This window comes from Artibeus jamaicensis, unplaced genomic scaffold (genome assembly GCF_021234435.1).
Source record: "Artibeus jamaicensis isolate MK-2021 breed Jamaican fruit bat unplaced genomic scaffold, CSHL_Jam_final scaffold_1964, whole genome shotgun sequence".
Classification (NCBI taxonomy): domain Eukaryota; kingdom Metazoa; phylum Chordata; class Mammalia; order Chiroptera; family Phyllostomidae; genus Artibeus; species Artibeus jamaicensis.
In genome coordinates this window covers 41635642-41660061 of record NW_026522030.1, presented here as the reverse complement: position 1 = coordinate 41660061, position 24420 = coordinate 41635642, and the positions used below count along the sequence as shown (strand labels likewise).

General features: G+C 42.7%; 1 protein-coding gene across 3 annotated transcripts in view; it reads left to right on the top strand.

Annotated features, from left to right (window-relative positions):
- Nucleotides 1–3418: 3418 nt before the first annotated feature.
- The window catches only part of LOC119051777 (histone-arginine methyltransferase CARM1-like), a 231637-nt gene continuing 210635 nt past the window's right edge, over nucleotides 3419–24420 (top strand). For all 3 annotated transcript variants that reach the window (XM_037148732.2, XM_037148733.2, XM_037148734.2), the window contains exon 1: nucleotides 3419–3623. In XM_037148732.2, the coding sequence (XP_037004627.2) occupies nucleotides 3452–3623 (172 nt within the window). In that variant the 5' untranslated portion in view covers nucleotides 3419–3451. The remainder of the gene's footprint in view (nucleotides 3624–24420) is intronic.

Below are 24420 nucleotides of genomic sequence, written 5' to 3'. Positions count from 1 at the left end.
TTCCCGCTTGGAGGTCAAGAGCCTCCTGAGAACTCATGCCTAGATCTCATACAAGCACACCTTCTCTCTGGGTGAAACTCCAGGCAGATGATCAGCAAAGTTGTTGCTTTGCAACTGATATTACAAGGGGTCTGACCCCGGATTTGCACAAGGATTGGCAGATTAATAACAATCACGTTCGTCCTCAAAGCGCCTCTCCTACCCTCCAACCCTCTTCTCAGTTTTCTCCAAACTGTGTTTTATGTTGGCTTTCACCTTCATACAAAAGAATCTGAAATCCACGGTTGTTCATTTGGTAGTTTATAAAATATGCCAATGTGCCTGCGGACATGAGTACAGTATAAATCATAAGCCATAAATAAATGACAACAACAAAAACAAAACTAAGTAAAAGCTGAAACTCACATGCCTTTGTAACTAGTAAGTCTTTATTCTCTTACCGGGGGGAAATGGAGTCAGTTCTACACACATCTCTCATAGCTGTATTTTCCTTCAATAAAAAGCTCACTGAAAGCTAAGATTAGCTGGCTAAAGAAAAAATGTTAGAAATAATGCTTCTAAAATAATTCTAATGGTTGCTTTCAGGTAAGGAGATGTGGTTGATTTAAACTTTTTCTTTTTACTTTTTCATATTTTCTTTATTGAGTAATACTACTAACAATAGCCACTATAAATTTAGTGCTTGCTAAACAGTGCCATGTAGTTTTCACAATCAGCTCACAGGGTTGTTGTGGGTTTACAGGGGTGTCCAACCTTTTGGCGTCTCTGCACCACACTGGAAGAAGAGTTGTCTTGCGCCACACATTAAATACAGTGACACGTGATCACAAAAACATCTCATAATGCTTTAAGTAAGTTTACGATTTTGTGTTGGGCCACATTCATAGCCATCCTGAGCTGCATGCAGCCCACCAGCTATGGGTTGGACACCCCTTCAAGCTTCCATAAATTCAAAGCATCTGACTAACAATTTACCTGGGTTACCCAGGTGATACGGAGCAGGGCTGACATTGGACCCCAAATCTGCTTCCTCCCAAGCCTCCCAGTGTACTCAGCAAGGCTTGTGTGCTGTCCTTGGACTCCCGACCCTGTGGGGCTCCCTTTCACCTCTTGCTAATATAACAGCTGAAACTAGAAGGTGGAGCATCCCTTTGTTCAGCGTCAGCTGGGAATGTGCATGCACGACATACTCTTTCTGGAGGATATGAAAGAGGAGGAATCTGGAGCATGGCTCGATTTCCTTAGTTAGATCCCCTGACTTCCATTCGATCCCTGCACATAGCTAGTGAGGCACAGCCTCCCTGGGCACGCGCCTTGGCTGGCAGAGCAGAGACCAGAGCTCCGCAGATAAGCCTGCCCATACGCTCTCATCAGCGTCCGTCTGACTGTGGTCAGGAGAGCCTCCCCCTCCTCAGGAACTCTGGAATTAGTTTTAGAAAGTTGGGGAAGCCTGAAAAGAAGGTGCTGATGACAGAAATGAAGAGGCAGAGGAGAGTGATGGTTGCTAGAAAACAAGTTTCGAATAAGTTAAAGATACAGAGTCAAAGTCAGTGGTGGTTCAAATAGATGATGTGATTGAATCTACTTTACACTCAATAAAGACGTAAGAAAATATGATTTGTTGACTTTCTGCTGCTCATGCTCACATGGGGCGAAAACGTCTCAGGTGCAAAAGAACTACTGGGAGGTGAAACACTTACTACTGGGAGGTAATTCTTAACAGTCCATGGGAGCCTGGCAGGATGAGAGGAAGGGAAATGAGAACCTTTAAAACATTTCTGGGGGCTCATAGTTCTTGGGAGCTCAAAGGTCTTGAGCTGTATGCATTTGGAATACTGAGAATTGAGTCCACCGCTCCTAACTTTGAGAAGTGACATAGGGGCTATCCATGGTCTTACTTTTCCATCTGCTCTATTGTACAGGACTTATGCCTCTTGTAAATCGTGGCTTTGGGGGAGTTAGTCTTTGTGCCTTAGTTTCCTTACTAATGAAAATTAGGGTAATAATAGTGAGTTTCTCACAGGAAAGGAGAAGAGTAAATAAATTAATGTATGTAGTGTGTTTAGAACAGTGCCAGGCATGGAGTGAGCACTCCGTGTGACAGACTTTGTCCCCCCAGCCGCCACTGCCCTTCGGATATCTGCTCACCCCTCAGTTGGCCGATGGGAGTTTGGGGGGGCTTCCAGTATCCCTGATGCAAGTCACAAGTGGGGTAGACCTGTCACAGCAAGCCCGTCATTTTCAAATGCCCCGAGGCAAGAAGGAGACTTGCCTTTGCCGCAAGTTTGAATATCCGATATTGCTTCCAGCACATGACTAAGGCCTGTCTGTAAGTTGGAGACAAAACCATCTGGTCACCTTGAATTGAGTCCCTAAATATAGGCCTGAACAATGCTTAGACTTCCCAGTGTTTTAGTGAATCATGATATTTTGAGTTTTTCCTCAGGTTAGTCTAACTTGAGTTTCTTTCTGTTCTATGCATTAATGTTGGGGGTGGGGGAAGACTGCCATTATTTTTGTTTAAGTAACGGAACTTCACATTTGTTGAGATGAGAGTATGGTGGGAACATGATATATATTGCCCTTTCATATATCTATATGTATCTATATACAATGGAATATTACTCGGCCATAAAAAAATGAAATAATATCATTTGCAACAACATGGAAGACTAACAAGGTGTGACTTGGTTCCCCAGGGTGTCCAGCCTTCATCCTTGGACGCTGGAGCCGACTGCCTGGAATAGGTAGCTGCGCGGCAACAGGAGTCAGCCTGAGGACAAGAGTCCCCAGCCCCCCAACCCTCTTCTAGGGAAATGCTCACAATCCAACAGCAAGTTTTCAATTCCAAGTTAAGCGAGGGGAGATGAAAACGATCATTCGTCACTCGTACCCAATGAGTTGCCCGAACCCCCGGGGAATCCCCATCACCTCCCTGCTGCTGTCGGGACCCTGTCAATGAGGAAAGGACAGGGCACTTGGGCCCGTTGCTCCTAAGCGGGCTCCAGTAGCCCCCAAACCTCCACAGGAGCGAGGCCCGTTGGAGAGCCCGGGCCAAGGCCCGCTCCAAACAGACGCCCAGGCCCGCTGAGCCATCCCCGCGAACAGCAGGTGTCACCCTTCTGCTTCCAAACCCTAACAGCCTCCAGGTGCGGTTTACGCGCTCCAAACTTGAGTGTTCTCAGCTGCGGCCCGGCCGCTGCGTCCACGTGCGCGTCCGCCGCGCGCTCCCGCGCCGGGGGTGGGGTGCGGGCGTGGGACGGGGCGGGCGGGGGGAGGGGTGGAGTGCGGCAGGTGTCCGAGAGCCGCGGGCGTCTCCGAGGGCGAACTCGCGGCGGAGGTGAGGAAGGCGGCCAGCCCCGCCGCGTCCTTCCCCCTCCGCGGCGGTTTCCCTGCGCGTCTGGGGCGCGGACCGAGCGCTGCCCGGGCTCCGGGCCGAGGCGCGCGCACCATGGCCGCGGCCCCCGCCCTGGCCCCGGCCCGCCGGCACTACCGCGTGCAGCTGCGCGTCCTGACGGAGGAGCAGCTCTTCGCCCCTGGGCCGCTCTTGCCCCCCAACCCGAAGTCTCTGCAGCTGGAGGTGCAACCAGCAGGGGAGGAGGCGGACGCTACGGTGACTGACGGTGAAGTACTGGGAGCCACCCACCCGCGCGAGTCCCGCTCCCAAGATAGAGGGTGCGGCGGGGCGGAAGGGAAGTGCGTGGGCGCGGGGAGTGAGCTCGGGTCGCGCGTGGAGGGGCGTGCACTCTCGGGGCTCTGCGCAGGTGTGCGCTCGGACAGCTGGCTCGGGGAACCGCGGGGCGACCACCCAGTCCCGGAAAGGCCCGTTGATAAAGTTGAGTCTTTATTACTCAGAGAATTTGGGCGCCGCGGGGAGAGGGCCCTTGAGAGCTAGGCTTGGCCGTAAGTTAGAGATGTCAGAAGTTGGGTCCCAAGAAGGGAGGCCGGGGTTGCTCTCTCTGGGAAGTACTTCGAGGGCAGAGTGGGACAGGAACAGATGTCCCCTCACCTCCAGGCCTGCAGCACCTGGAGTTTCTGAGAGCAAAGTCGGAAATGTGGAGCTCGGCCGGGGGCGGGGCGGGGGGGGGGCGTGTAACTGAGCCGCCGTCGCAGCCACTGTTGGAATCTACTAGGCATTACTTTGGTTCAAACACAGCTCTTCACCAAGGACGTGCACGTGCAATCACCTGGGTTCCTCCAGCTGTGGGCACGTTAAAGGACTGCTTCTGGTGTTTGTAGGGTCTCAGACCTTTCTGAGAATTCAAGGAAATGACAGAAACCGCCTCAGAAAATGCACTTACGTGTGCACCGACCCTGCATACAAATATGAGGGCTTCACTCCTCCTCCGCGCAGCTTCTAACCCGGTTGTAGTTAAGTGTAGGCACCAGAGCTAGAGGCAGCTCCAAAGACTCCTGGGGTTTCTTCTCGCCCCAAATTATAAGGTGTCAAGTTCAAAGTCCTCTGCACTGTGGTGTGGTTCCACTGGGAATTTCAAATAACTCACAAGTACTGTCTAAGGCCCCTCAGTGACTAGTAGAATACAGATTCGCTGCTGCATCTCCGAGGCCTTAGAAGAGAGGCACACAGTAGGCCCTCAATAAATGCTGTGGAATGAAAGAAATCCTCGGGATGAGTCTTCTCTCTTTATGTTAATCTGGGATGGGGAGGTTTGGGTATTTAAAAAAGAAGTATTAAATACCATTTGACTAATGTCTTAGGAAGCTTGAGGCTTGGCGAGGGATCAGAAGGCTGACTCAGCAACTCATTGACTTCTCTTTTAAGTGAAGAAAGAAAAAGGAGTAGCTTTCAGTGTTTCTCCTGGGAATTCTAAAACACAGGCTGCCAAAAAAAGAGTTCAGTTTGCCTCTTATGGTAATTTTGTTTAATCTGTAGCCAGGCATAGAGAGAAACGAAAGTGCAGATTTGAGATTTACACGTTACTTGGTATCCTATGAATTTCTTTCCTGCAAATGTGTGTTAAGAAATACCCTAGGTTCAAGGTAACTGAAGATGCAGACTCTCCAATGCATTGCCCATTGGCTGGCCTGTGAGGATGTATTTATCTTACAGAGAAGAATAAGCTTCCCCTCAATGCAGTAAATTGAGTCTACAGATGACCTCTGTGGTATGTGTTAAGCCCGACTAAGGGAAATGGAAAGAATAATTAAAGCTTAGGTAGGCAGTCATCGTCACCAGGTTTTAACTAAATTCCTTGGAAAATTCACTAATAAGGAAGCAGACACCTCACTCCCTTAACAGATTGGGCCCTAAAATGTGTTCTATATACCATCACAGTTATTGGCGCTTGCCACTCTTCTATGGAGAGTTTTTGGAGGGAGATTATTCTGGAGTTTGTTTTTGTATTCTTTTAGTAGTTCATTGTATCCTGCAGACGGTGGCCAGACAGACCAAGCTTACAAAAAAATTCTAATAAACCAGTAGAAGAAAGATTCTGCTATACACAAATATTGTACATTTAGTAGCAGAATTTTGAATGAGTAGAATGTTGAATGAGTGGGATGAAGATTGGCCCACGTTCCTTAACGGGCTTTAAGAATGGGTCTGGCAGTGTACCTGGAGCAAGTTGGTTTCTTAGCTCACATCTGGAATCAGTTGGTAAATGAGTGTGTGTGGAGTGACACCACCTGGGTCAAGTCCTGGCCCTGTGTTTTATTAGCTGTGCTGCGCTTAGCCAATTACTCACCCTGTATAAGCTTTGGCTTTTTTTCATAACAATATGCCATGTATTTTCATCATAAGGATGATAATACATGGCATATGGTTAAATAAAATAATGCATACATCATGCTTGGTACAATGCTGGGCATATATTAAAAGCCTAAGTATTCAATATTATTCTTAATATTATATTTATGTTCTTCCCCCCAAAAAACATTTTTCTCAGGCTGTTTTGAGGAATAGCTCAGCTGTAGTTTTGTGAAGATATTGCAAAGAAGACAAATTAAATCTTGGAGAAATTGAATAATCTTGCAGATTTCCAATCTCAATAGCTTGTGTAAAGAATGGAGCAGAACCAGACAAATCAATTTATTTTCTTTTCGAACCTCCAATGTTGACAGTGATTTTATGAATGGAACACACCAGGCTATCCAACAAGCAGTGCACTCTAGCCGGTGAACTTGGGGAAGGCATTCATTTATTCATTCATTCCTTTTCTTAAATATTTCTTGAGTCCTACCAGGAGCCTGCCTGAGAGAATGTTTAATTCATCCTTCTGTCCCAGAGCTTGCCATAATATCTCATCACACAAGGCATTGATAAGTATTTCCTGAGTGAATCTGTGATCTAAATCAAGAATGTTTAAATCTTGCTAAAGTCCCACTTAAAATACTGAGTCACCCCCAAATGATAGAGACACTGATGTGCCTTACATTCTAGAGCGATGCCTTACATACAGCATATTAATTGAAAATTTGAGGTATAGTGTGGTCAGCAGGTCAGGAGATGACTGCTGTTGGCCAGCTAGCGTGTTCCTCACAGTTCTGAGAGGAGGGGGCATGCCACACTGCGGGTGGGGGCACCAGGAGAAGCTCCTGAGCTGCTCAGGAGGCAGACAGAGCAAGCGGGACTGGAGGCAGGAATGGGCGTGGCCAGGTAAGCAGGTATAGATGGGCCAGTGTGGATAATTCCTGTTGGCTCTGGGGTGTAGGGGCCTTGCCTCCTTGTTTGGTGCCTGGTCACGTGGTGACTAGGGCAGTGGATAGTAAGCAGCCCTGGAGCGTGAGCCCCACGAAGCTGGTGGTTGAGTGCGAGCTCTGGATTGGTTGGTATTTAAAAAGTGTGCTTGCAGGTGAGTTGTTTACTGTCTCTAAGAATTGGCTCCCCTGGGAGGGTCAGTCACTCTAGGGGCAGCCAGGCCCCAAATGGCAAAGCTTCAGAATACAGAAAATAAAAGACGTGGTTAGTTAGTACAAGGGAGAATTAGAACACAGGGGATTAGTAAGCAGATAGGGTGGGTGGGAGTGGATGTTGGCCTGGCTCGGAGAGTGGCTGCAGGTGGGAAGGGCTTGCAGATAAGGACTTGAGTTCAGGTGATAGGAAAATATATGTATTGTTTTCATGCCTGAAGTGTGTGAAAGAACTGGGAAATGAAGGGGAAACCCAAAATGGGTGGGGGGTGGGTGTGCTTTTCACCTCTTTCTCCAGCTCTGTGTCGGCCCTGTGCTGGGGGAATCGAGCTGAGACTGTACCACACAAAGGCTAAGGTGCGAGTGGATCTCTGAGAGAGAAGAAGACATTTGTTTCCCTTTTGCAGTTTAGAATTGTCTTTTAATTCTTCTATAAGAGGAAAATGTATAAATAAGCCACATAGATAATCAAGTAAAAAAATGCAGTGGTTTTGTCTCTGAGATCGTAAAAGGATTCTAGGTTGGTTTTTTGTTGTTACTGTTGTTCCCTAGTAGTTGCTCATCTCATTAGAGGTGGAAAAAAAGAACAGAGGAAAAGGCAGAGAAAAACATCCTTTGTATCACATGGGAGTTTCAACCCTCATTGATTAAATTCTGTGAAAACAATGATTAAGTTGAGGGCCGTGGACAGAATCCTGAAGTCAGTCACCTATATACCACATAAGCATTCATTACTTTCTACTCCACAAATCTTTATTGAACATGTATCTGTGCTATCTAATCACTGTGCAAACAATGAATCAGTTGGGCAAAGACCTATCTTTATGGCCCTAATACTTTCATTGGGGGAAGACAATAGCCAAAGACACAGCAAGATAATTAATTTCAGATCGAGATAAATATTTTGAAGAAAACGGAGAGAAGGAAAGAAATTGAGACAGAGAGACAGGGAAGCCAATTTAGATAGTGTGGCAGTGAAGGTCTCTCCGAGGAAGTAATAGTTGATCTGAGGCAGGAAGAAGGAAAGGAGCCGGCTCAGCAAAGAGCTGCGGTGGGGGGGGGGGGAGGAGTGTCACTGGCAGGAAGAATGGCGGTGAGCAGGCGCTGAGGCCAGGCGGAGGGAGGCGGTGTGTTCGGGATGGCCAGTGTAGCTGATGCTTGTTAAGGGAGATGGGGAGTAATGTGAGTTAAAGTTAGCGTCCCAGTTAGTGGAACTTAACAAGCTACCTCTAAACCTGGTGGCTTAAAATAACTCGTGTGCAGTGCTCCCAGGCCCTGTGGGTTAGGAGCCAGGCCGGGCTTGGTGAGGTGATTCTTTCACTCCTTGTAGCGTCGACTGAGGGTTCTCATCGGCACTCAGCTGGTGGCCAGCTTGGTCTGGGACAGCCAGGAAGGCTTCATTCACCTGAGCTGGTCTCTGGGCAGGTGTGATGGCTAATTTTGTGTATCAATTGGGTGGGCCATGTGCCCAGATATTTGTTCAAATATTATCATGGATGTTTCTGTGAAGGTATTTTGGGGCGAGATTATTTAAATTGCTGACTGTGAGGAAAGCAGGTTACCCTCCAGAATGTGGGTGGGCCTCAGCTAATTAGTTGAAGGTGCTAATAGAACCAAGACTGATCTCTGAGCAAGAATTCCGCCAGCAGGACAGTAACTGCAGCACTGGCTCTGGCTCTTCCCCGCTCTTCCCCGCTCTTCCCCCTGCCAGCCTAGCCTGCAGATTCTGACCTTGCCAGCCTCCATAGGTGTGGGAGTCCATTCCTTGAAATCAATCACTTCCTTTCTGTATGCACACATCCTACGGGTTCTGTCTCTCTGAAGAGCCTCTGAGAATACAATGGAGTGACTTGCCGTGGAGCTGGCGTGTAGTCTCTTCGTGTGACTGGGCTTCCGCCTGCACGGTTTCCTTGCCCCATACACTGCTTCCCTGAAGACTCATGCTTCCAAGTGGGAGTCGTCTGGCAGGTAAAGCAGAAGCCGCATTACTTTTAGTGACCCATTTTTGGGAATCAGTTGGTATCACCTGTGTCGTACTCTTGGTCAAAGCGGTCACAAGCTTGCCCAGGTTCAAGGGGGGAGGCTGTGGACTTCACCTCTACATGGAAGGAGTGTCAAAGTAATTGGGGACAATGTATTAAAATGAGATGAACCAGGTCATGTGGGATGTAATGTTCTATCTCTTTCTCCCTCTCTCCCTCCTCATCCCTTGGCTGCCTTTCTCGCCCTCTGGTTTTGGAGGGGCTGTACTAACAGTCCTCTTCATCATAATCACTGAAAAAGCTGGCCAGAGAGCATGAACCTTCACATTATACCACAGTAAACTCCCTAATTCTTTCCTCCTAAATGAACTTGTCCCCACTGCAAAAGGGAAGGAAAAAAACGCACACACGTCTCAACCTGCCACTTTGGCAGAGCAGCCCAGAAAACACCGTCTCGGCAGGCGGGCGGCACACCAGGAGGCAAGAGGGCAGGTGGCTGGGCTGGGCAGGCTCCCGTCTTTCTCCCAAAAGCCTCAGTCAGAGAACCTTGGATGGGGGAGTGAGGTGAGGAGAGGGGCTGGAATTGTCCTGGGACACAGAATTTCTCACGTGGCAGGGATGACTTTGTGCTGGGACATTCTTCATTGAGAGAGAAGTTGCAGAGTGGTTAGCACCCTAGTCCCGCCCCAGTAAATGCCAGCAACCCCTACCTCGTGCCCCAGTTTCTGTGACAATGAAGAACAACTTTCATGCATGCTAGCAAAACTCCTTTCATATGGACACAGGAGGGAGGAAAAATCAGAACCTTTCCCCTGATGCCCCCCGGGCCCCGCCACTGTGGCCCAATCACAAACTTGGAATACTCTCACACTTGTCCATCTAAACTATCTGAAAATCACTGCAAGGGTCTTTGGCACAGGTCTTTGGCACGGTGGTCCCTCCCCACAGCTGCAGACTACTGCTTCCATTCACAGCCCAAGCCCACCTTGCTACCATTTAATCCCAGCAACTACTTAGATATTGTTCCACTGAAGAGTTGTTGAAGCATGTGCGATACAGTCAAAATCCTGCCAATTAACTTCTTTCTTTCATTGTTATTTTACCAGGAGCAACATTTTCATGATTTCATTATAGCTTTCCAAGAAATATATTTAATGCAGCTAAACTGAGACCGTTTGGGGTCCTGGTGTGCTGGGGCACGTCCGTGAGGAGAAAGCGGTCCCTTCTCTGTCAGGCAGTAATGGCACCGTGAATAGGTGACAAGGGGAAGACCGTCCAAGGCCCTTGCACATCTGAGTCTAAAGACACCAGAAGTGAAGATATATTGGAAGATTTATCTTCCTGGTCAAATAAAGACCCTTTATGACCCCTTTCTCCCCCATTTTCAATAGTGGCACTAAGATGTAGTCAACTGATGAAGGTGGCACTTTATGTTGTGACTGGCTATTGGATATTCGAAATAATTACTTTAAAAGCTAAGGCTTGTGAGGATGTACCTGACTAGAACCTCCCGATGGCGAAATCCCTCTCCACTCCTTCCTGCCTCCCCTGGGGTCACAGACAGTGAGCACGTTCACCCCTGGCGGTTTGGGGTGGAGTTGTGGAGTGAGTGCATTCTGTCCTGTCTTCCGGGGATTTTCCTCCCCTGTAAATTCCTAGTATTGGGGGCTGTCTTCACACTCCAAAATCCCTTTTCTTTCTAGCCAGTGTTGCAACCTGAAGAATTTCTAATAAAAGCCTTTTCCCAGTGCATTACTATTTTTTTTAAATATTTTATTTATTTATCTTTAGAGGGGAAGGGAAGGAGAGAGGGAGAGACACATCAATGTATGGTTGCCTTTTGTGCATCCCCTGCTGGGAACTGGCCTGCAGGGAACTGGTCTGCAACCCAGGCATGTGCCCTGACTGGGAATCGAACCTCGATTGTCTGGTTCGCAGGCCCGCGCTCAATCCACTGAGCTACACCAGCCAGGGTGCATTACTATTTTAATAAGAGACAAATCCTTGTCTCAGAGGGAATCCATTTAGATTCTTGAATAAGGTCTTTTTATTTTCAGGTCTGAGAGATCACAGGGTATCCCAGGTCACTTTCTGATGATTATTTTTACCTCTTTTTTTTTTTAACTTAAGCTACTCATTCTTTGTAGGTGCTAGATACATTATCTTTAGCCTCACAGAGATATCAGCAATGTCAAAGTTAGTTTATTGCTTCATTTTGTCTCAGATATATTGTCCTCAAAACTCCCACTTTCCATGATACCCATCTAGTGTTTAGCTATCCAGTCTTTAACCCTGCTAAAGCTGGACTTTTACCCACAGATCCAGAGTTGCGTTTGCTTATAGAATAAGGGAACATTGCTTATTGTTTGGAGAGAGCTGGGTCCTTCAGGGAGCTAGAAACCTTAGTGAGAAGCTAGAGGGACTGACAGTGTGGCTTTTGGCATATTTTAGACAGATTCGAGGTTTTCTAAATTCCAGGCCAGCCATCCATATAAAATTGTGTGATTTTTTTTTGGTGGTGGTTATTTGCTTCTCACAGTTTTAATCTGCTTTATGATTAGGCAGTAAGGTGAGTGGATCAACCAGATCAGTTCCCCCGTTTATTAGCTTTGTGACCTTGGGCAAGTTTACTCAATCTGCCTGAACCTGAGTTTTCTCTCCTGGAGGTTAAAGTAATTTATACCTCATAAAACTGTGGAAAAAATAAACATAATGATGAGACATTAAAAACCTCAAAATGACTTCTGTTCGTTTTCAAAGGATATAAAGTCAGAGTCATCAAATAAAACCAATGCAAAAACATTTTACAAACAATTGTAAAGCAAAACCGCCGCTTTTATGGAGCCGCATTCTAGTGCCACGCAGAAAGCATCCGAAGACTTTGTCCATGCTGGGCTTGCCACGGGCCTGGATGTGAAGAGTGTATTATATGATTCTAACAGGTTCACATTTGCAGTAGGACGTCAGGTCCTGGCTGCGGGTTTGTCGTGGTCACGTGAGGCTTCTCAGCACCTCGGCTTCTCCAGCGTGTTTCGTCAAAACCAGCAAGAGAGTCCGATAGCAGAGCGAGAGGCTCCGTCTCCTGTAGTGCGTCTTCATTATAGTCCTCAGTCACTGGGCTAGGCCACACCCGCGGGGACACTCGGCTCGCTGAGGGTGGTCTTAGAGGCTGCCGGCCACGGACCGAGCACAGCAAAGTCACCACGTTTAAAGGGCATACCTTACAGTGCCACCGAGAAAGCATCAGCATTTCCGTCTGTGCTGGGTTTCCCTGAGGCCTGCTGAGGAAAAAATACATCTGTGCTTCTAACACAAATCGCTAAACACCACGTGAGGAATTCTTTTTTCTCAGACTAGTCATCAGAAGCAGTCCTGTCCCGAAACTCTGAGGGAGCCTGCGGTTAAACTGCAGAACTAAAACTGGATGTAAAAGTATGTGGCCTCTCTCAGCAGCCCTGCACTGATCACTGAAACAGAAAGTAAGCTTCAGTGAGCTTTGGGCCTCCAGAGCCTTTGCTCTGCTTTGGGCAACCGGATGGGAGAGGCCCCTGTTTACGTAGAAGGCCAATCCCATGGCATCAAGTTCTGTTTCATTTTAAGGCAGCTTTACTTAATCACAACTTCATTCCTTTGTCTTTGGGGCTTAGCTAGCTTTTCTTCTTTGCAGGCAGGAGATGCACTGGAGATAGATTTTGCCTTGTGTTTATGTTCTTACACTGAAGTGCTTTTATTAAGTTGCTAACGGGAGCCAGAGTGACCTGTTGTTTCAAGTACTAGAAATTAAAGTGACATTTGATAGAGTGAAACAAAGAACTTAGTACAAGATGGGAAAGGAAAAAGAAGGAAGGAAGGAAGGGAAGAGGAAAGGAAGTTGGACTCTTGCTGTGGATTTGTAGCGTCTTACCTGATAAGCAATGGGCAATGCTCCATGGTCATTGTTGTGTTTGGTGCAGGCCATGTTTTAGGGCTTTAATTCAGTGTCTAAAGCATGGTTTACGAGCTTTGACAATGACCCAGTCATATTGCCTTATATAGTTAGGTGCTCCTAGGTTGGGCTCATAAATGGATACAAGACTTACATCCTCTTGTCGGATTGATCCCTTTACCATTATGCCATGGCCTACTTTGTCTCTCACTGTATAGCCTCCATGTGAAAGTTCGTTTTGTCTGATGTAAGACTTGCTACCCACATTCGCAGTATGGCTGACTCGGTGCCACCAACCCCTCTGCTGAGGAACCTTTCCTTGGCACTGTTACTGTGCTCTTCCTTCTTCTGGAAATGCTGCTCCATGCCCGCATCCTCATCTTAGCCTTGGTACACTTGGGTCCTTCACACCCTCTGTAAAGTTCTGAGTTTGAAAGTCGTGTTTCAGAAAGGACAGTTCATCATGGAAGCACAGCCTGTCTCCCAGCACCCACGGGTGTCGGCCCTCACCCCTCGCCCCTTCAGAGCAGTGATCACAGCCTGTGGTGAGAAAGTTTTGAAAAATTATTTACTCTTGGTGAAGGTTGAAGTTGGGATCACAGGCTAGAAATCACAAGAGTATTTTATGAGAAACCTTCAGCGGAAGGGAAGAGGTTGAACCAAATTCACTTTCAATCTCTGTGTGTCCTTTATTCTGTCCTTTATGCTGTGTGGGTCTCCTGTATGGAGCATATATGTGGGTCTTGTTTTCTTATCCATTCAGCGACCCTCTGTCTGGAAATACCATTTTATTTTATTTTCTATGAATTGTCTCTTAATGTCTTTTGCACATTTTTATTGAATATTAGTTTTTAACCCTCATTTTTAAGATGCCTTTATATATTAAGGATACTAACATTTTGTGAATACATGGCAAAATTTTCCATTTGTCAGTTATGTTTTGAACTGTAAATGTTTTTTTTCTGCATTATATTTTATTAATTTTTTAAAAGTTGCATCAGTATTTTGAGTTCCAAGTATGTTTTTCTCCATACCAGTAAGAGAAGAATCATGTATGTTATCTTCTGGTGCTCATATGGTTTTATTTTTTATATTTAGGTTTATGATCCATCTGGATTTTATTCTTGTGTATGATGTATATGATCTAGTTGTATCTTTTCCAAATGGCTAACCAGTTGTCCCAGAGTCACTCATCAAAAATTCATCTTTGCTCTGATGATTCGAGATGACATCTTTATGCTATAGTTCCAGATACTCTTGGGTCTATTTCTAGACTTTTATTCTGTTTCATTGATTTGTCATTATCTTCATGTTCTTTTTTTCTTTTAATCCTCATGTGAGGATATGATTATTGATTTTAGAGGGAGAAAAAGGGGGAGAGAGAGAGAAATATCACATCAATGTGAGCAGGAAACATCAGTCAGTTGTTTCCTATAAGTGGCCCAATTGAGGATCAAACCTGCAACCTAGCCGTGTGTCCTGACTGGGAATTGAGCCTGCCACCATTTAGCACATAGGACTGTGCTCCAACTACTGACCCACCTGGCCAGGGCTCTTCATGTTTTAATTACTGAGACTTGGTGGTGTTTTTCAATGGATGCTTAGGGGTGCTGTTCCTGCAAACCTTTCTTTTTCGTGGTGCTCTGGCTATGTATTGTCCTCACATGAACTCTCATAGTAAGTTGTCCAATTCCACGTAAACAAAAAGTTGGTTGATACTTTTGGGGATTGTGTTAACATGTTATAATAATTTAGAGTGACAACATTATGATGTGAATAATCTTTTCCAAGAACAGAGGAGGCAGTATTTAATGTATTCACATATTTTTGTGTCTTTCAGGAGTGTTTTAAAGATTGCCTTATTTAGTTTTTGCAAATTTAATGTTGAATTTAAGTTGAATTTAACAACTTACCGTTGTTGTATTTAAGTGGGGTTTCTCCCATCGCAGCCACAGCCTGGTCGTTGTCTCCGCATCTACACGCTAGCGATTCAATGTCGTCGTGTTAGTTTTACGTTCTGCTACTGTAATGGATTCTTTTTTATTATTGGAGAACGTGTTACTATTGTTTCCCTATAGTTTTCAAGGTACATGATCATATTATCTGCAAGCAGAAACTGGTTTCTTTTGCCAGTTGTCTTGGTTAATATTTCCAGGACGAGGCTGAATCATAATGGAGATAGAAGGCATATTTTCTTCTTAATCTTAGTGGAAGTGCTTCTAGTATTGTCCCATTGAGTTGAATGCTTGCTTTAAGAATGAGTTACATATTTTGTATTAAGTTGAATTTTATCCAAAGATTTTTTTAACACCTCTGGAGATATTCCTATAATGTTTTTCTCATTAGATCTGTTAATATAATGTATTATTTTTCTGAATTTCCTAATAGAAAAATAAACTTGCACTCCTTAAAAAATGCTTATTCATGGTTTTTTAGATTTTATTGTGATGTTGGATTTTGTTTACTAATGTTTTATTAAGTACTTTTGCATTAATATTTATAAGTAGTATTGGTAATGATTTTATAATTATGCCATCATTAACTTATTTCCTTAAAAGAATGATGATCTGGAGTAAGTTATAGAGCATTGGGTCTGTCTGGCCATTGAATGTGTAAGAAATTCTCCTGTGAACCATCCAGGTCTGTGCTTCCACGTGGGGTAGCTCCCTCATAACCTTCTCAATTTCCTTGGTGGAAATTGGCCCATTTAACTTTCTCTTCCAGTGAAGGATTTTTTAAAGTCATAATTTAAAGTATTAATTCTGTTCCTTGTTTTGTATAATGGTTCAGGGATGCCATTTATATCTATTTGGATTATCTTTGCATATATTTCATTTAAAACACTTTCTCTTTTATCTTTTATATTTCTTTTTTAAAGCATTTATGCTCTTTGTATTCTGATTCCCTTCAATGCTCTTATCAACTTTTTGTTTGAATATTTTATTCCTTAGGGAGTTCTTATATTACTCTTCACTTCTTATATAATTTAAACTATTCCTTCTATGTTTTTCCTGAATTTAATCAACGCTTGTTTTAGTCTGTTATTTTGTGTCCATTTCTGTTTTGGGTTTTAAAATTTCTGTTGCAAAGTGGTTTGGTTTGCTTTTCGAATCCCCAAATGCTCACTTGAGACTATTTCATTCCTTTTCAGTTAGTGGAATTTTCATCAGCTGAATTAATTTGATTCTCATTTCCAGCTATATTTTTGTGGTAGTTATATATAAATGAAAACTTTCTCTGCCTCTGCATGTCTGTGCACAGTCCTGTGGTCAGCGGCGGTTTGAAAGGTGCCTTGGTCAAGAGTGCTCTGTGCTACCTGCGCCGTGACCTGTGGGCAGCTTACTGGATGGCCCCTTTTAGTGAGGAACCAGGGCCCTGGGGGCAGGACTGTTTGTCCCTCGTTTTGTTCCTTCTTTTTCTTTTTTAATTTTGCCTTGTACGACCACAAATGTGCTTTTTAAAATTCTTCTTCAGCATGTGGTTTGAAAGGGTGCCTCCTTATTTTAAACTCCTTGTCTTCTTAAGTGCTGTTACTTGTCCAAAACTGCCCCTTGACACACTGTGGGCAGTAAGGGTCTTCCCTGTTGTGAGTTTCCTGATCTACAGGATCACTTTTTATCCCCCAGAATTTTCACCCTATGGTGATCTTTCTCTTTATCGTGATAGTTCAGGTCAGTACCATGCCTGCTGCTAGTTCTTTCTTTTCTATGCAGTTTCTCAGGGGTTTGCCCATGTAATCCACAAGGGTTTACAGCAGGAGGATGGAGATAACTCGTGGGTATTTGGTATTTATTTTTGCAGGTATTTTGAAATTTAGGCAGTATTCTTCTTATGCTGAAAGCATGAGTTTAAGTTCTTCTTGCTATTTTTGTTTGGGGGTGGTATTTTCTGGGTAGTTGAGGAAGCCCCTCAACTACCCAGAAAATTAAATGTTGAATAATATTGTGCTACCACATAAAACATTTCTAATGATGACCAGCTGTGAGGGCCTCAGTTTTCCACTCTCGTCATTCTCTAGTACAAGGGCGTCAAACTCATTTTCACAGGGGGCCACCTCAGCCTCGCAGTTGCCTTCAAAGGACCAAGTGTAATTTTAGGACTAGATAAATGTGACTACTGCCTAACAGTTAAGTGAGAGCTCAGTGCTGGCGCCGGGTAGAAACAAGGTGCTGGGTTCCACGAAACACGGCAGAGGGCCATGTGTTTGCTGCTTGTGCTTCGGCACATGGTCAGTGTGTACTGTTACACCTGAAACAACACAGAAGACTGAGAATGTCAGAATCATAGAAGATGCAGGTGTGGTTGGAGGTGTGTCCACCACCACACATCCCAGTAGGTAACTAGTGAGAGAGGGGAAAATGTGAGACATAAAGGCAAAGTGGAATGTGGGGCAGCAGTTACATGTGTGGCGTCCAGTAAAGACGTGTGCTGACGGCTGTTACAAAGAGGTGGACGTGGGTTCATGGTCCTGTCCGGCCTTTGCTGCTCCACCTCTCAGGCCTCAGCCCCTCTGTGTTCTGTTCTTGTCTCTTGTTCTGTGTTACTGGTTCCTTTAACAGAAATTTTACTTTATGCATTTAAGAGCTAGTGATAATCGGGAGGAACAAGTTAAGAAGTGTAAGGGGCAAGAATGTACCTTTTCCTGTGTCGTGAGCTCTAGGTCCACCAACTTCTGGCAAGTCTCTGTTTCTCTGAGGTCAAATCATCAAGAGCAGGAATCATATAAGATAATTGGTTATTTTTGATCTCGATGAGGTGGTAAAATGGCACAGGCACAGAAAGGTACTCAATAAACAATTATGAGTAAATGAAAAACTATCAGAAGTAGTGAAAATGACCATGACTTATCACAGTTTTGTCACTTGCCAATGACAAAACGTGCGGCTTTGGGAAAGGTTTATGCCAAGGCTACTGTCTTGCTTCACGTGGCACGAAGTCCTAATGTTTTGGGATCTGAGCTGCGTGGAGAAAACTTCCTTCTCTAGCTTTCCAGGGAACTTCATGAGTCAGAAACTCCAGGACTGTGTGAAAGTTGGGTGCTGTGCAAAGATCGCAAATGCATGTGGCCCCATGTAAACTATGCTAACCAACAGCATAACAACACCTTTAAGAAAGAAATTGGGAAAAAAGAGTGAAAACTTAGAGGTGATCACGTTAAATGATGCTTTGTTAGGGTACACATCGCACATTAGCTCATCTACTTCCTTCACTCGTCATATTTTTCTCTTTTAGAGTTCAGGTTCATGCTCTTATTAGGAAGAATTCACTCCAAATGGAGTAAAATTAGCTCATAATAGCCAGGATAAACGTGATTAAGTTTTTAGAAAGTTTACAGAAATTCTCTCACTGTAATAATAGTTGAGTGAAGCTGATGTGGCTTCTAGGTCCCTATTTTCCTTGGCAAAATTACACTTTCTGCCCCAGAAGCTGCGTGACTATACCCACTAGAACTAGAAATACAGAAATGATTAAGACACAAGCCCTGACCTAACAAAGCTGTAAGTAAAGGGCCACATCACAGTATAGGGAATGCAGGAAAGTAGAACTACTGAAATGCTTTCACACAAGGGAATGCACTACCATTCTACACAGAACATCAAGGAATCAAATGGGTTGTGAAACAAACAGGTGAAGGTCTCTTGTCAATGAAAAAAGGAAAATCACAACTATTCCTGGGATTCAAGAGACAAAAATTGTATGTTAGCTAAGAGAGTGCATTCTATGCATCCTTTAAAGAGAACGCAGCTGAGCACTGAACTGGGCGCTGAGGAGCCAAGCTCTGGCCTGGCTCTAGTTAAGTACTAGCTAGGTAAGCCTGTGGATTCATTCCCCACTCTGAACCATAGTCTCTTCTAATGTGCTTATTATTCTATAGAGTAGATAGTTAATATTTATTGTTGATAGTTGGCATTTCTCTGCTCTTCTCACAGTGATATTCCTAAAAACCTAAAGAAAAAGAATTCATATTCTGAAGGACTTGTCATCTGTGGAAACAGGATAAGGAATTTCCTTGTCTGAGGAAGAAAAAATATGAAATCAGAAATGAGTCTCCCCATGAGGAAAAAATGGCATTATCCAAAGAATACTCATGAAGTAATTACACAGAACTTTCCCCCTCAGAATGGAGAAGCGTTGTGGAGGTTCAGACACTAGCTGCCCCCCACCCCCATCACTGGGTTTGCATCTCCGCTCTGCTGTTTCCTCTGATGTGTTGGGCCAGTTTCTAAACTGCCTCAGTCTTTTTCCCAGTACTTTAGAGCATCTCACAATAATTTGAAATATTTACAGATATCTTAGGATCTACAGTATCATTAGCTGGACTTAGACTCAGAGCACTACACACAGTTCAGATTCACTTTCCTCTTCTCTTTCTAAATACAAGTTTTCATTAACCTTTGATTTTTCTGATACCTGAAATTGAAGGAATAGGTGTTCTCTCAAGCCCATCAGGACTGTATCTTCATGTCACAGGGGGACTTTAACGCCCAACTGACATCAGCAGATGGACCTTCAGATAGAAAATCAACAAGGAAACAGCAGCCTTAAATGACACATTATACCAGATGGATTTAATTAATATTTTTAGAACATTTTATTTCCAAAGCAGCAAAATATAGATTCTTTTTAAGTGAACACATGAAACATTTTCCAGGATAGACCACATGTTAAACCACAAAACAACTCTCAGTAAATTCTAGGAGAGTGAACTCATCTAGCACCTTCTCTACCACAGAGGTACAAAACTAAAATTCAATGACAAGACAACAAACTGAAAAACCCACAGGTGTGGGAAGCTCAATAACATGTTACAGAACAATGAATGGGTTAACAATGAGATCAAGGAAGAAATCAAAAGGTATACATAGGGAGGTAAATGAAAATAAAACCACAACAACCCCAAATCAAAGGGACACAGCAAAAGTAGTCCTAAGAGGAAAATTCACAGCAGCACAGTCCTACATCAAGAAAAAAGGAAATTCTCAAACAATCTAACCCTATACCTAAAGGAACTAGGAAAAAAAACAGTAAAGCCCAAAGTGAGTAGAAGACGAAAATAATAAGGATCAAGAGGATCAAACTCTATAAAATAGAGTTTGAGAAAGACAAAAACTCAACAAAGTCAAGAACTTGTTCTTCAAAGAGATAAGCAAGCTAAATTAATCTATAACCAGACTCATCAAGAAAAAAAAAAGAGGACCCAAATAAAATCAGATGAAGGGAACTGACACTATAGAAATAGAAAAGATTATAAGAAAATACTATGAACAATTATGTGCTAAGAAATTGGACAATCTGGACTAAATGGTTGAATTCTCAGAAACATACAATTTTCCAAAATGAGTCAAGAAAAAACAAAAAATCTGAACAGACTGATTACAAACAATGAAATCAACACAGTAATAATAAAAAAATCCAACAGACAAAAGATCTGGTCCAGATGACTCCACAGGTGGAATTTACCAAACATTCAAGGAACTAATACTTCTCCTTCTCAAACTATTCCAAAAAATTCAAGAGTAGGGAAGACTCCAAGTTCATTTTATGAGGCCAACATTATCCTGCTCCAAAACCAGATAAAGACTAAGGAAGAAAATTATTATAGGCAAATATTCCTTATAAACATAGAGTAAAAAATCCTCAAAATATTAGTAAACCAAATTCGGCAATGAATTAAAAAGATCATACACCATGACCAAGTGGGATTTATTCCTGGGATAAAAATTTGATTTAATATCTACAAATCGATTATTGTGAAATACCACATAAACAAAATGAAAAGTAAAAATTGCTTGCTTATATCAGTAGATGCAGAGAAAGCTTTTGACAACATCCATCACCCCTTTATGATAAAAATTCTCAGCAAAGTAAGAATAGTGGGAACATTCCTCAACATTCATGGCAAACCCATAGCTAAAATTATACTCAATGGGGAAGAACTAAAAGCATTTTCCTTAAGGTTAGAAACAAGGTGGAAATGTCCACTTTCACCACTCTTACTCACTATATATATATATATATATATATATATATATATATATATATATATATATAGTGAGCCCTAAAGATTCCACTAAAAAATGCTAGAACCAATCAATTAATTCAGCAAAATATCAGGATACAAAATAAATATTCAGAAACCAGTTGCATTTTTATGTACTGATAATTCACTATCAGAAAGAGAAATTTAAAAAAATTCTATTTACAATTACATCAAGAAAAGGCCTAAAAATGAATTTAACCAAAGAGGTAAAGACCTGCACTTGGAAAATTATAAGACACTGAAAAAAGAAATTGAAGAAGATAACAGATGAATGGAAGCATATACCATGTTCATGGGTAGGAAGTATTAACATCATTACAATGTCCGTAGTACTCAAAGCAGTCTATTTGTTTATCACAATCCCTGTCAAAATACCAATGCCATTTTTCACAGAACTGGAACAAATAATCCAAAAATTTAGATGAAACCACAAAGGATCCCAAATAGCCACAGCAATCTTGAGAAAGAAGAACAAAGTTGGAGGTATCACACTACTTTACAAACTATATTATAAGGCTATAGTAATTTGACCAATACGGCACTGGTATAAAAACAGGCACATAGATCAAGAGAATAGAGAGCCCAGAGATAAACTCATGCCTATATCACTAATTAATGTATGACACAGGAGGCAAGAATATACTACGGGTTAAAGACAGTGTGTGCACTAAGTGGCTCTGGGAATATTGGACAGTTACACGCAAAAGAATGAAATTGGACCACCTTCCCAAACCATATATAGGAATAAACTTAACATGAATTAAAAACTTAAGTGTTAGTCCTGAAACTATGAAGCTCCTAGAAGAAAACATAAGCAGTAAATTTTGACATTTCTCTTTTTTTAAATTTAATTGTTTTTCAAGTACAGTTTTTTTGTCTATTTCTCCCAGCCCCTCCCCCCCGCCCTGTGCTTCCCACCTCCCTCCCATTTTCACCCCCTTAGTTCTCGTCCTTGTGTCCTTCCTATTTGTTCCTCCAAATCCCTCCCCTTTTTTCCCCTTAAATTCCCTCCCCTCTGGTCACTGTCTCCTTGTCCTCTATTTCAGTGTCTTTGTTTTTATTCTGCTTGCTTGTTTGTTTTGTTGTTTAGCTTCCTGTTAAAGGTGAGATCATATGGTATTTGTCTTTCAACACCTGGCCTATTTCACTCAGCATAATGCTTTCCAGGCATTTCTCCTAACAATATTCTTTTCTAATCTTCTCAGGCAAGGAAAACAAAAAGAAAAATTAACAAATGGGACTGCATCAAACTAAAAAGCTTTTGCATAGCAAAGGAGACTATTAAAAAATGAAAAAACAGCCTAAGGAATGGAAGAAGAAATCTGACAATCATATATCTGATAAAGGGTTAATATCTAAAGTTTGTAAAGAACTCATAGTACTCAACACCAAAAACCCCCCAAACAATCCAGTTTAAAAAATGGGCTGGGACCTGAATAGACAATTCTCCAAAGAGGACGTACAGGTGACCAGTAGACATATGAAAAGATGCACCATGTCACTATTTATTACAGAAATGTAAATTAAAACCACAATGAGATATCAGCTCATACCAGTCAGAATGGTCATCATCAATAAATCCACAAACAACATGACACCAATGATATGGAGTAAAAGCAATGCTCATGCCCTGTTGGTAAACATGTAAATGGATGTAGCAACTCTAGAAAACAGTATGGGATTCCTCAAAATATTACAAATGGAGCTGCCTTATGACCCAGCAATTCCACCTCTGATTATACAAAGAAACTCAAAACAATAATTCAAAATGATATATACACTTCTATATTCATTGCAGCATTATTTATCATAGTCAAGATATGGTAGCAACCAAGGTGCCCATCAATAGACAAGTGGATAAAAAATCAGTGGTGCCTATGTACAGTGGAATGATACTTGGTCATGAAAAATAATACCAGTATGATGATTGCTGGGGAGAAGGGAATATAAGGGGACTAAATGACAATGGAAAATATGTAATAAAGAGTAAATAAAAATGCTGAAGCAAAACACAAAAAGTAATATCATTAATTTTTTAAAGAGAATAAAATCTTAGCGTGTGTGACAGCATAGATGGACTTAGAGGATATTGTGCTAAATGAAATAAGCCAGTCAGAGAAAGATAAATACCATATAATTTCACTCATATGTGGAATCTAAAGAAAGAAATAAATGAACAAATACAGTATAAACAGACTGTAAGGTACAGAAAACAAACTGATAGATGCCAAATGGGGGAGGGCCTGGGGGCAGGGTGAAAGAGGCGAGGGGATTAAGATGTACAAATTGACAGTTACAGAATAGTCCCAAGGATGTGAAGTACGGCACAGGGAATATAGTCACTTGTACCGTGATAACTGTGTGTGGTGCCAGGTGGGCACTGGACTTATTGGGGGATCATTTTATAAATTATATACATGTCTAACCACTACGCTTTACACTCGAAACTGATATAGTATTAAAATGCCAATTATAATTGAAAAATAAAATCAAAAGTGGAACTTATGAAAAATCATGACACTACTTTGTGCTACTTTGTGAAAAAGAAAAACAGAAAGAGTAACTAGCATGAATAATTTGTTTTAAATGCAGCTTTAAAAGTTGACCTAATTAGAAGCAGAAACTCTAAACAAAACAATTATCACAGAAGAAAATGGGGCAAATATTTAAAGAGTTCCCCCAATAAAAGCAGCAGACCTTGGAAGTTTCATGAGTTGTCTGCTAAAATTCCTGTAGGTCAAAACATTATGAATACTTAAGCTATTCCAAAGCAGAACAGTTGGCATCTTTCAAATTTGTATTACAAAACATTATTGTTGATCCCCAAACTGATGATTTCATAGAAGTGTATTAGTTATAAAAATTGCTAACCAATCTAGTTATGACTATTGATACAAAAATTTAAGATACAAGTTATTTAACAGATTCCAACAGAGTATTTTAAAAACAACCAATTAGGTTTCATTCTTAGACTGTTGAGAAACCATTAATTTATTGTATTCATTGAGCTAAGGAGAAAACTAGTAGTGTGAGTTGCGTAGATGTGGTGAAGACCCTTGCCTGCTCCAGGTTATCTTGCTGGGCTGTCAGACTCAGTTGGGAGGTGGGAGGTGGCGCCCCCAGGTGGCCTGCCCTGCTGTCAGCCTTGCTCCTTGCTCCTGTGCACCCAGAGGAAGCCCATAGGAAAGAAAGAGTTGAGGAGTGCATAAGGACTCCATTTGTGTCTGGGGCTTCCACAGATTCTAACCTCTCAAGTGAGTTCACCTTTAGTCTTTGAAAACCCATTACTCTTTCAGGTGGTTGTATTTCCTGCTTTTAGCATTCCCCTAGTCTGCCAGGAGTAAAACTATTTCTCTCTCCCATCTCTCCTGAGAGGGATTTGTCAGCTTTTTCATTTCAGTTTGCATGGTTGCTGTGTAACCTCAACCTTAGGTTTTATAGAGAGAAATAGAATATTATAATGTTATGTGTACATATACACACACATGCATATGTGCACATATATAATTGGCTTGTGCATTTATGGAGGCTAAGAAGCCCCGTTTTCCTCTAACTTCAAGCGGAGACCCAGGAGAGCCAGTGTTGTGATTCAGTGTGCGTGA